Here is a 12,341-nt window from a genome sequence, read left to right on the forward strand (position 1 = left end):
CTCAAGGGCTGAGTGGTGCCCCTGGGACTCCTGCTGGGGTCCGGTGCACAGAGGCTTTTGGGACGGGAGGACACCGGTGACTGGACTGGGTGTGTCTGGTGCCAGGCAGTGGCTCCCACGGGACCTCTGACCTCAAATCCCCAAGGACCAGGAAGGAGGGTGGGCAGGGGGCCTCGCTACTGACCCTGTGTGTCCTGTCCAGCTTGGGAGGAGCAGACGGCAGGAGGGATTGGCTGGCTCCCCTGGGATCAAAGGATTGGGAGTCTGGGGGTCTGGGAACCCATTGTTGCTCTGCAGCTGCCCAGCTATGTGGCTGCTTGGGCCACCCGTGCTTTGCTTGGTCAATTCTGAGCCCTTGGAACAGTCGGAGCCAAGGTGACCTCGGGTCTCTGGCTGGCTCTGCCCACCCCACCCCCACCCCCATTCTTGTGGCAGTGAGGATGGCCACCTGTCAGGCCCTCTGCACGTGGTCTCCATGGCCCCCAGGGGCCTTGCTGACTGCCCAGCCCCCTCCCCTCTCCTCCAGTGTTGCCCATCACAGAACTCGCCCTGGACTAGCAATGGCACATACAGGAGGTGACGAACCCCTGTGTCTGAGGCTCTCTGGGGACCTGGTCCATGTCCAGTTCTTGGGGGAGGTCTGGAGGGAGGTGGGAACAGGACCAAGGCCTGGTGGGGGCTGTCCAGGCTCTGTCTTGAACTGTGCCCATCGTGGGGGTCCGGCTCCCCACCATCCACCAGGATGGGGGGTGGCCAGGAGGAAGCCTGATTTGCTTCTGGGTTGGCATTGTTGTCCCTGGAGAGGGGACCGGAGGGTGCCTTCCTGTCCCCGGGTGCTCCGTGCAGAGGGAATCCCTGCCGGGCTGTCCTGGGTTTGGTTTGAAATCTGAGAGCTCAGTATCAGGGCTAGGGGGGCCCACAATGAGGGGGTTCCCTTGCTTGTGCGATCTAGCTGTACTCTTGGCAATGTTCTGGGCAAGCCAACAGGACCATCCCTTGTCTTCTCTGTCCCCGAGGCTTCTCCTGTCTCTGTGGCTGCAGCGGGAGGTCTGCCCCTGCCTTCCCCAGCCCTGGCCCCCCTCTTGCCAACTTTGCCTCCACCCCCGCCCCCACGTGTCCCATCTGAAAGGGGATTTAGTGTCCTGTGTCCTGATTGGTGACAAAGCCCCAACCCAGGAGCACAGTCTGTGTATCTGTAACAGCCTCTCATCTCTGACCCCAGGAAGGAGTGAGGCATAATGACCGCTCTCTTGGCAGTGGGCGGGGGGTGGGGGTGGCGAGGGCACCCTGGAGTGGGGAGCCATTGCCCGTTCTGCCTCATTCTGCCTCGGCCACTTCCTTCTTCTCTGCCGTCCGCCACCTGCTTCCTTCCCTCCCTGGATGGCCCTTCCTTCCTGACCCGTGGCATGGGACAGTGTTCCGGGGCCCTTCTGGAGCCCAGGCCTCTTCCGGTGGGTGAGGCAGAGCCCTCTTGAGCCAGCTGAACCCCGGGGATGGTGTTATAGGGAGCAACGGGACCTCCTGGGAACCCGAGACCAGATCACAGCAGAACTGGGGCTTGTGGGAAGCGGAACTAGGTGGGAGTCTCCGGGGGTGGGGGGTATCTGTTCCGGCCGGAGCAGGACGGGACGTGTGGTGGGCCTGCTCCTGTCCGAGGCACCTGGGTGTCCCCCGAGGACTTCTGCTCGGTTCCCATGCCTGTCCTGCATTGGTGGGAATGTTTGAGCAGCCGTAACAAGTCAGGCTCTGAGCTGCTTCCTGGGGTTCGTGGGTGACCGGCCTGCATGGCTTCCAGCCACTGCACCTGGGCCACGCTGGCCCGTGTCTCAGAGATAGCCTGAGGCGGGGGCTCATCGTTGCTGGAGAAGCAGCAACAGACTCACGGCAGAGCTCTGACAGATGTGCAGAGGGCGGCCCGGCGAAGGGGAGGGCATCTCTCCTCCTGACCCCAGCCCTTGTGGCAGTGTTCTCGGGCACCTGCCTGTGTTCCCGGGGAGGACTCCCTGCTGACCAGCACCGTTTCCTCTTCCCTCAGCGGCCAGGGAGCATGCGGAGCCCCCGGTGCTAAGGCCACTGCCGGGCATGGAGGGCCCAGTGGAGGAGCCAGCCCCGGAGGGGAGAGGGCCCACAGCAGCACCCTCGGGAGGCAGCGGTGGTGGTGGCCACAAGGTCCCGAGAGTGGCCATGAGTGCATCCGTCGTCTGGGAGCGAGCAGGGCCCAAGGAGGCCAAGGCTATGGTCGGAGGTGGTGAGTATAGTGCACGCCGTCTGCCCATTGTCCCACAGCCCATGAATGGCACAGGGTCTGCACGGTCAGTGGGTGTGTGGGGACAGATGCCTGTGCCCAGTGAGTCACCGTGAGGGACGAGGGCCCCAATAGTGTTTCTCCAGGAACACAAGTGTGTCAGTGATCAGAAAACCGGCACGTCAAAGGGGGAGGGTCCAGAAAGTTCTGGAACGGCGCCCCCCCACCCCAGGCCAAGAGGGCACGTGACTCCTCGGTGAGTGACAGCTTCAGACGGGCTGAGACACAGCCCTGTCAGCCCGAAAGCCAGGGTTCCTTTTGGGCTGCCCCCTTCTGTCTGTGGTCAGCAGACGGTCAGCAGACGGTCAACAGCAGGACAGTATCCCCTGAGCAAGTCCACATCTCTGTCCCCAAATATGTAGCAAAAGTGATTTTGCGGTTGGTGTTAAGTGAGAACCTGAAGATGGGAAGGTAAGCCCGGGGTCCGAATTGGAGACCTTGACGTTGGCCTGGCTTCTGGCTTGGAAGGTAGAATCAGAGCCACAGGTCAAGGGTGCAGGCCGACTCCCCTGGGAGCTGGGGACATGCTCTCCCCACGGAGCCTCCAGGAGGTACCAGCTCTGCTCATGCTTTGGTTTTAGCCAGTGAGATGGTCCCCGAATCCAGCCCAGCAACACAACACACTGGTTTGTTTTCAGAGGCCTCCAAGCGTCGTCTGTTAGAGCCAGGGAGAGCCTCACACCCCCTGGGTCCTCCTTGGGCCTTTGTGACCTAGGGGCAGGGGACGTGAGGGGTGGGGGTTTGTACTGGTGTGGACACACCTTGTTTCTTCCAGATTACCAGGGGCATTATGCCCTCACAGCCCAGAGTTGCCTGTTCTGATCTTGACCCCACTGTGCTCTGTTACAGATGCCACTCCTCCCCCTGGTGGCTCCGGGCTGGCTTCTGGGACCCCTCCAGTCCAGATGGGCACCTACCCCACAGGTAGACCTGCGTGGGCACCACAGAGTGTGGCAGGGTTTAGTCCGCGTGGAGCCGTGAATGTGGGCTCCCTGGGTGTGCCCCCTTCCCACTGCAGGTTCAGGAATGTCTAGTCCCCAGACCCCCAAACTGGGGATCACTGTGGGGGAGGGGAGGATGCTAATGTGAAGATGGCCAGGTCCCGCGCCCAGATTCCGATTTGGCCTTGCTGCGAGATAGGGCCCAGGACTGCACTTCCCCTGGGGGCCTGAAGGCTGAGTCCATTGCCCCAGAGGCTGGGCCACATGAAGGGGCGAGACTCTGGAGAGGGGTCGCATGTGGGACGTGTGGGAAAACCAGACCAACCAGCTCACTGTGCTGTGGGCGGGCTGTGGGGGGTGCAAAGGGAGGGGCAGGGCCCCTGGGAGAGGTGGCCAGGACAGCGTCTGGGGAGGGGGCTCCGAGGATTGGCAGGATTTCTGTATGGCGCACACAAGGGGAGGCAGCCCTGTGTGGTAAGGAAGATGGGGCGGTTAGAAGCCCCCGGACCCTGAGAGCCCACTTGCGGCCCCCAGTGGGGTGGCCTAGAAACCCCACTGTTGCTGGCGGTTCACCTTGGTGTCGACACCCGCCTGTCTTCCCACTTCCTTCCGGGGACCCGGTGCTGCCTGTGGTCCACTCACGATGACCAGGGGGTATTGAGCAAGCAGCAGATTATTTTGGGTCTGAAAATGCTGCCCGCCCTCTTACGGGAGAAGGAGGCGTCATGTCTCAGAACCAATTGTGAAATGTTGGGCTTGCTTCCTGCTGGGGGAGTGAGTCCGATTCCAGACTCCAGAGGTCTCCATACTGCTCTCCTCTTCCTCCCCCTCCTCCTTGGTCTCTTTCTCCCCCCTCCTCTCTCCCTTCCCATCTCTCTCCTCCCCTTTCCCTTCTCCTGCTCCCACTCCCTTCTCCCATGTCCCCTCCACCCCTTTGGAGTAGCTCATGCTCTGGGGCTCTCAGAAACACAGTTGGGGGGTCCTCTTAGGGGGCAGGGATGCAGGCGGGCAAGGGGCGTAGATGTGAACTGTAGAGCAGCCTTGTTGGAGGCCAGGATTTGTTTTGGAAAGAGTGCTCCACATGGACCATGTGCAAAGGCCCTGGGGCAGTGTGTGTTTTAGGGGGAGGGATGTCCTAGAGAGCCTGGAGCGGCCCCAGCGTAGAGGGGAGGGAGAGAAGAAGTGATGGGGGCAGAGTAGAGCCAGAGGCTTGAGGCTGTGCTGGTAGGAAGGTAGAAAGAGCTTGCATCTTACTATCCCTGAGCAGGAAAAGCCTGCATCCATGCCGCCCAGTATGGGAGCCACACAGTTTATATTTTCATTTAACTTAAATAAAATGAAAAATCTGATTGCCACAGTTGCACTGGCCATATTTCCAGAGCTCAAAGGCTCGACATGGCTGGAGGTGGCCTGGGAGGGTTGAGAGCAGGGCGTGCAGCCAGCCAGAGCTCCCTGTCAGGGGGCCCTGGGGTTCTCCGTGGATCAGAGGCCTGCGTGGTGGGAGGGCAGGGCCTGGACAGCTGCCTGGAGCAGACCTATAGGACCTGGGCCACAGAGAGGGGGCCCACTGTGGGTTCACCTGGTTTTGCAGTTCACGGGGGGACTCAGGTGCTATGTGGTGCAGGGAGGTGTCCTTGGTCTGAACCAGGTGGGGGCTAGGGCCCCCTTTGGAAATGGGAACGACAGGGTGGGGTTGGGGTTGGCTTAGAGGACAAGATGGTGAGTCCTGGGACGCCTGTGGGTGATCTTCTGGTGCTTGAAGGCCCCTGTCTGGTGTGGTGGGGAGGTCGGGGCTGGAGGTCACAGTGACTCTGGTGGCTTTGCTGAGTGCTAGCTCCGTGCTGCCCTTCCCAGACCTGACCTTGCAGCTATTGGCCGTGCGGAGGAAGACGGGGCTGCTGGACCCCAGCCTGCAGCAGACCGTGAGGAGCCGGCTCCGCCTGCTGGAAAATGACAGCCGGGAGGTGGCCCGTGCACTGGGGGTGAGTGCGGCTTCCCGGGGGGCCTGGGAGGTTGGAGAGGGTGGGGCCCCTTGGAGGGGCTCCAAAGCTGAGAAGGGGGACAGAGGACGGGGTGGACCTAGGAGGAGGGCTCTTGATGTTCAGCTCTCTGTTGCGGAGGGGCCAAGGCCACAAAAAGGGAAGACGCCCCTAGAACTCACCACGTGGTGGCACTGTGATTGTCCCTGGCTATTCTCCTGGATGTCTGGGTCAGGGAGCCACTGATCACACCTGCAGATCCAGCCACATGTGGCCCATGGTGCTCCCAGGGTCTCTCTTTCTCCGTGCTCCCGACCCTGCTGAGATTCTTAATGTCTCTGTCATGGGGAACGGAAGGGAATGGCGTGTGCTGATCTTACTCTGATGAGGGGGCCAGGCCCCTGTTGGCCTCTGCACAGTGGACTTTCAGGCAGGACCATGGCCCACGAGGGGGCTGGGCTGGGCAGCCACCAGGTGACCTTGTAGTAAGCCTGCCTGACCTTGGCCTCTGTAAACCCAGTTTCCCCAGCCACCCGTCAGGGATATTTGGTGAGGTGTGGATCCTGCAAACGGCCGGGAATCTCAGCCCAGTGCTCTGCCGCGGGGCCGCCCTGAGTGACGCCAGGCCAGGGGCAGAACCCCAGCTGTGCCATGTACTAAGGGTCAGACCCCAGATAAGAAACGTGGCCTTAGTTTCCGGTCTGTCAAGCAGACCCCAGAGTAGCACCCTTCCCTCGCACAAGTACCCTGTGCCTTCTAAATGCTGGTGTTCAGTTCATGCCCGATCGCCCCCCAGGCGTTCATGGGATGGGAGTCAGAGGAGGGGGCGCTGGAGTTCGGACAGTCCCCACATCAGTGCTGTGGGAAGGGCTTGGAGGCAGGGTTGGGTTGCGTAGGGCTAAGAGTCCAGCCTGCTGGGAGAACCTGCTTGTCATGGAGGGTGGGGTGGAGCATGGAGCCCCCAGGGGCTCCAGGAAGGAGCAGGGCATGGCACAGGCACTGGGGAACCATGGCTGGCTTGAGAGCCCCCCTCGGGTCGTAAAGGAATTGGCTCTGGACTTCCACCCCCGCCTGGTCACCTGTGCAAAATGTTTCTGTTGTGCGGCTCTGTCCTCTGGGTGATCAGATGCCCAAACACCCCTACTCGGGACTGTTTTTTCCCCTTAGGAGTTGTCAGCCAGGCTGCTATCTATCCACAGTGACCAGGCACGGATCGTGGTGACCTTTAAGACTTTCGAGGAAATTTGGAAGTTCTCCACCTACCACGCTCTTGGTAAAGTGGGACCCCTCTCAGAGCAGTTGTGGGAACTCCACTCAGAGGACACTTGTCACACACTGACCAGGCGATTACTGTAGTAAATCGGGCTTTAGCCAGGGATGGCTCACACGGAGCAGTGGGACTCGGGAGTCCGTGCGCACCTGCTTGGGGAGCGGTGGTGTGATGGGAGGCGGGGGCGTGCAGAATCTGTGCCAGAAGGTGGGCCGCCTTCCGAGTCCTTCCCGGGCTGAGCTGGGTGCAGGACTTTGCATAGCCAGACCCCGAGGGAGGCTGAGCTCAGACCCGCTGAGCACAGACATGGTGGTTTTCAGCCCAAAGAGCTTTCTTTCTAAAGCAGTTCCGTCCATTGGGCGGCGTCTGTGGGGTCTGGCTGTGTCCTCTGGGGAACTGCTCCAATACCTCGGTCCGAGGCTGGGAGACTGGAAAATAAGAGTGACAGTGTCTTGAGTGTCTTGTGCTGGGCCCGTGCCAACCCCCGGCGCATGTGCTCGCCTTGAATGCTCCTGCCCCATCTTGTGGGTGAGGAGACTGAGGGTCATTCAGGTGACTTGTCCTTGTCCACACTTGCCAGGACACAGGGAAGTCCAGGCTGTCTCACACAGCCCTGACGGTCAGACCAGGGGCCTGTCTGGGTTGTAGATGTCCCGTGAGTCCCAAGGCAGAACAGGGCTCCCCAAGCCTTGCTTTGGAGCCTGCTGGTGACCTGGTCCATCTGGCCCCCCAGGCTTCACTCATCACTGCCTAGAAAACCTGCTCGTGGACCAGGTCTTCTGGCTGCTCTCGCCTAGTGAGGACGAGGAGACAGCTGTCCACGTCCATGTGGACCAGGAGGCCTTGACACGGACGCACGAGAGCCTCCTCGCCCAGGAAGGTGAGCGCCGCATGGAGACAGAGACATCGGCTGGCTCCATGCTCTGCGGGGGATGCCCGGTGGGGAAGGGCCCTGGAGGCTGTGGCGCACCTGGGAAGACTGATGGGGCCTCATCATGCAGGGAGAAGTAATTATGGGCGACCCCAGGCCTCGTCATTCTGCTGTGACGACCTGATCAGGCTCCCGGGGAAATAATAGTGAAAGTGCTTCTGAAGAGGCATGCCCACCCCGAGGTCCTGACCTAAAACTGCTTTGAGTGCCAAGGTGGCCTCATCCTTGGGTGTGATTCAGCAGCAGATGGAGCCCAGAGCTGCCTGTCTTAGCCTGGCCTCAGAGAGGAGAGGAGGCCAGGCTCTCAGCAGAGGTCCACACACACAGGATCCCTGAGATCGCAGGTCGGGCCCTTCAGACGGGGAAACTGAGGCCCTGAGGGTCTGAGGCTGGGGGAGGCATGCGGAGCAGGAATGAGCAGAGCCTGGGGCCGGGGAGACCCGAAGCAGGGCTTCCTTCACACATGTCACCTGACAGGACTGGCGGGTCCCACCTGGAGGACTGTCCAGCCACACTGAAGGACGGTCTCCGTCCCTCTAAAGGTCCTTTCTTCGTCTTGTGTCCTGACCACCGCGTGCGGGTGAAGACCAGCCCCCAGGGTGCAGGGAGCGGCCCCCAGGCACTCAGGCGAGGCTCGAGGGTTCTCCAGGGAGAGGCAGCCCCGGCAGTGGACCCTTCTGCTCCTGGCTCCAGCACGTCCTCTGAGGACATGGCAGCGGCAGCTGCTCCAGAAACTTTGATTCCATTTCATCAGTAGGTACCGACCTTTGTTTCTCTGCTTCCTGCCCATCCCACGGGTTGCTGGCTCATGGAGACCCATGTATGCTCCTGTTCTGTGGCTCCTACTGTGTGGCTGTGGGCTCCTACCTGCATGAGGAGGCTGTTGTTCCTGGATGGAGCTGTGTGGGCAGGAGGATACCATACAGAGCTCTTGCTTCATATTCTGGCTCATTATTATTATTTTTCGAAGTAGTCGGCTTCATGCCCAGCATGGAGCCCCATGCGGGGCTTGAACTCATGACGCTGAGATCAAGCCCTGAGCCGAAATCCAGAGCTAGACGCTTAGCCCTTTGGAGCCCCCCAGGTACCCCTACTCTGGCTTGTTCTAGAAAGCTTCTGAGGGAATTAGCTGCGTAATGTGTAGACACAAGGCAGATAGTCTGGGGAGGGTGAGGACGGGTAGCACAGACACTCCTCACATGCTGAATGTGGGGTGTTAACAGGGCTTGGAGCTTCCTGGCAGCCAAAGCAAAGAAGTTCAGAAGCTGTGAACTAAGAGGCAGTGGCTCAGCTCCTGTCCTGGGTGAATGGAGGGAGGGCCCCCAGGATGCCAGCCGGAGGGGGGGGGGGCGGCAGGAGGCACCTGAGTGGGACAGCACAGGGATCCCTGCAGGTTGTGCTGCATGCATGGGCCTGACGTGTGTGTGTGTTTAATCGGTCAGGTAGTGGAATTTGCTCGGGTCCCTGGGGGCGGCTGATCTGAGCAGCTGACACAGTTTGAACTTTCCCTGAAATCCTTTCTTGTCCCTCTCCAGGTGGGCTCTTAGGGTCCCCTGGGACCCCATCGACGACTCTGTGAGTGGACCTGTGACATCAGATATCTCACTGATGGGTAAATGCTTTCACTGGCCTTTCTGCCCTGGGAAAAGGGGTGGTCGACTTGGGGCAGGCACCAGCATTCTGGAAGCTTCTGTGTTCACCCTGAATCCTCCATAAGCTGGAGGAGGTGGTTAGACTCCTGTCCAGTTGGTGCTGCAACAGCTAAGGCTCAGAGAGATCCCATGGGTTGGTCTAAATTCATGTTATGTGGTACAGTGAAGCCAGGGCAGGTCCCTGGCTTGCTTCTTAGGTCTTCTCTTGAAAAGACAGCATGGGCCCTTGGCTTGGGGCTCCTGGTCCAGTGCTCTTTGCTCTGCCCCAAGCTGGCTGCTGCAGGGATGGCCTTGTGTACCTGCTCAGTGAATATAATGCCCCATGGAAGAGGGACCTATGTTTATTGCATCTGCCCTGGGGGGTTTCCTGGCCTGACCTCACCAGCATAGGACAGAGGAGAGATCCCTGACCATGGTGGGGGGGGGGCACCCCTGGGCCTCAGTTTCTTTTCCTCAGTGTAGGGATCAAGTGCCCCCTCCAGGGACCACTAGAGGCCCAGCCCCTTGGGTGCAGAGGCCATGCTTCATCGCAGCCTTGATCACCCATTCCTGGGAGAGAGCCCCCTGGGTCTGCCCCCAGCGCTGACCGTGTGACCCTCCCCTTCCCCTTCCCCTCCCCCCGCAGCCACAGGCCTGGCCACAGCGGTGGCAGACGACCAGGGCTCCGGGCCTGAAGAAATGACCTTCTGCAGCGGCGACGTCATCGAGGTCCTGGGCGCCCAGGTGCCCGGCCTGCCCTGGTGCCTGGGCCGGCACACGGCCTCAGGCCAGGTCGGGTTTGTGCGGACGAGTCTCATCAGTGTGCAGGGCCAAGTATCTGAGTGAGTAGCTGAGGCTCTGCCCCCTCCTAAGCCCGCCCTTGTGCCCTAGTCGGGGGCTGCTCCCTGAAATCCCATTGTGTTCGTGCTGCCATGACTGTCAGGGCTGAGAACGTAGAGAGCTCTTCTGGCCCAGTTCTCTGCTCCATCCTCCTGTGCCCCCCACCCCCCCCTTGGGTCTTCCTAGAAGGACATGAGGCACTGGCTCAGGGCCTCCCTCCTCCAGTGTGACCTCATCCTAGCTAATTACACCTGCAAAGACCCTTTATTGAATTCTGCATGTCCCCACTATGTGGCCCCAGGCAGCAGCAGGGGCATCCTGGAGAGCGATCCACGAGCACTGCTGCGCCCCTCTGTGGTGCCTTTCTGTTCCCTTGGCCTTGAGCTTCTATGGTGAAGGCCTCAGACAGGGAGCCTGGCTGGCCATCCACGGGGACTCCCAGCACCAGGAAGGTGCGGCAAAGACTGACCTCCTCTCTCTGTTGAAATGTGTTTCTGCACTAACTTCACCTTCAGTACCCTCTCTCTGCCAGCCCTCACAGCTGGCATTCCTTAGAGTCCTGCCTGGGGACCCTGGGTCTAGACGATTCCTGTCACATCTCTGGGTGGGGGGGGCGGGGGTTGCACAACTTCTGCATTGATGGCTGGGTTCTGCATGACTTAAACCCACCCTGACCTTGTCCAGGCTCTGAGCTGGATGAGCTCGTCTGTTCCCTCCCTGACTGCAGGGTGATGGGGCTGGTGGAGAGCCCGGCACGTTGTTGTTCGCTCAGCATGTGTTGACAGAATATCCATCCTGTCTATTCCAGACCCTGCGTTTTCATCCTTTGTTCAGTGAGCAAACTGGTGGCCGAGCTTTCCCCCACTCTCATGCATTATTTCAGACTTAGGGTAAAGTTGCAAAGAGGGCAGGGAATTCATCTCTTCAGCCAGATTGCCCAGATATGAGTGTGTTAATGACAGTTTCCCCCATTTCCTTGCGTATGAACCCCACGCAAGTTGGCTCTAACATGCTGCCTCTTTTCCTGGTGAGTGGGGTGGCATATCCCCAACACCGGGGCACTCTGCTGTGTCCCCACAATCGGGAGATGACCCTGCTGCAGAGCTGCTCTCTGCGGACCACGCTGAGATTGTGCCAGCATCCCAGTCCTTGCCCTCTAAACCCAGAGAAAGTTCCAGACCACGTGGCACCAGGCTCTCTTGAATCAGAGACAGGTCCTTCATCTCCTTGTCCTTCGGGACGCCCGCCCCTGAGGAATACAGGCCTGGTGTTTGGTTGGGTGTTCAGACGCTGCTATGAGATTTTCTGCAGCATCTCAAAATAGCTCCTTCCAGTCTCAAAGTGCTTTTCAGAGTTTCATACTATGCTGCTAATTCAGTCCTATAAGGTGCAGATCGCCTCTTCCTTCTCTCCTTGCTCTGCGTCCCGTTTTCTGTCTCTCCGACTTGGAGCAGGCTCGTGCCTGGTGTTTATGTGGGGTGCCGTAGGGAGCACCCACACAGGCCGTAATTGGAGCCGCAGGAGCTCAGGATGGGGAGGGACTGATTCTGTCCACAGCTGTCAACCACCCGCCTGGCAGGGGAAGGGGCAATTGAAGTGGGACCTTGCAGGCTGCCTAGAAGCTCACTAGAGAGTGGAAATGGGTCTTCCTTAGGAAATGTGCCATTTTAAGTAAAGCGCCTTCTTTTTTTCCAGTCTGGAAAATGTGATTTTTCTGAATGAGGAAGAAAAGTCATTCTTCAGCAGTGAAGGGCGCTTTTCTGAGGAAGACGCCAGGCAGCTGCTGAGGAGGGTTTCTGGTATGGACGTCTGCACAGTGTACAGCTTGGGTAGGTCACAAGACCTGCAACCAGCCGCCCCCTCCAGCCAGGTGCCCAGGTCGGTTTCTGTGGGAAGATTCCCAGAAGGACAGGGGAGGGTTTGGAGCCAGACTGCTTTCCCATAGGGCCGCACTGGCTGGTGGCCTCCAGCCCTAGCGCCCCAGCCCCAGATATGAGCGTCCCCCTGTCCCCTCAGTGGAGTGGGATTGTTCTGGCTTCCGTGCACTGTTCACGGTAACCCCCGTATCCGTTCCCTTTCCAGGAGGCCCAGCTTCCTCCGTTGGTCCATAGAGTGCATGAATGCCAACCTCTGGACACTTAAAAGTGACCAACAGATGCTCTTGCTGCCTGTGGGGCTTCTGGGGCAGTAGACAGACCAGACACAGAGAGAGGGACAGAGAAAGGGGCCCGGAGATGCCTCCAAGTGACCCTGAGGCTCCTTGCTGCCTGAGGAGCATGACCTAGGAGCTACTATCCCTCTGCGGGGGCGGGGGGTAGAATGCAGGCCTGGGGCTGGCCCACTGCCCACAGGCCTCCCTTCCCATGGTCTCTGTGGGAGCGACCGTTCTCCCATTGCAACAGGGCAGACCTGGGCTCGTATGGCTGGGGTCTGGCAGGGTTGCC

At 59.9% G+C, this 12,341-nt stretch overlaps 1 protein-coding gene across 5 annotated transcripts in view; it reads left to right on the forward strand.

The window, feature by feature from the left end:
* The window catches only part of SH3TC1 (SH3 domain and tetratricopeptide repeats 1), a 46,912-nt gene that overhangs the window by 17,224 nt on the left and 17,347 nt on the right, over positions 1 to 12,341 (forward strand). For all 5 annotated transcript variants that reach the window (XR_009351690.1, XR_009351692.1, XM_059166109.1 and 2 more), the window contains exons 2-10: positions 2,036 to 2,248; positions 3,155 to 3,229; positions 5,101 to 5,228; positions 6,393 to 6,498; positions 7,229 to 7,375; positions 7,969 to 8,179; positions 8,962 to 9,038; positions 9,704 to 9,899; positions 11,593 to 11,726. Coding sequence is in view for 3 of the 5 variants with exons in the window: in XM_059166109.1 (XP_059022092.1) it covers positions 2,083 to 2,248; positions 3,155 to 3,229; positions 5,101 to 5,228; positions 6,393 to 6,498; positions 7,229 to 7,375; positions 7,969 to 8,179; positions 8,962 to 9,038; positions 9,704 to 9,899; positions 11,593 to 11,726 (1,240 nt within the window). In the remaining 2 variants the exon portion in view is untranslated. The remainder of the gene's footprint in view (positions 1 to 2,035; positions 2,249 to 3,154; positions 3,230 to 5,100; positions 5,229 to 6,392; positions 6,499 to 7,228; positions 7,376 to 7,968; positions 8,180 to 8,961; positions 9,039 to 9,703; positions 9,900 to 11,592; positions 11,727 to 12,341) is intronic.

This window comes from Mustela lutreola, chromosome 1 (genome assembly GCF_030435805.1).
Source record: "Mustela lutreola isolate mMusLut2 chromosome 1, mMusLut2.pri, whole genome shotgun sequence".
NCBI lineage: Eukaryota > Metazoa > Chordata > Mammalia > Carnivora > Mustelidae > Mustela > Mustela lutreola.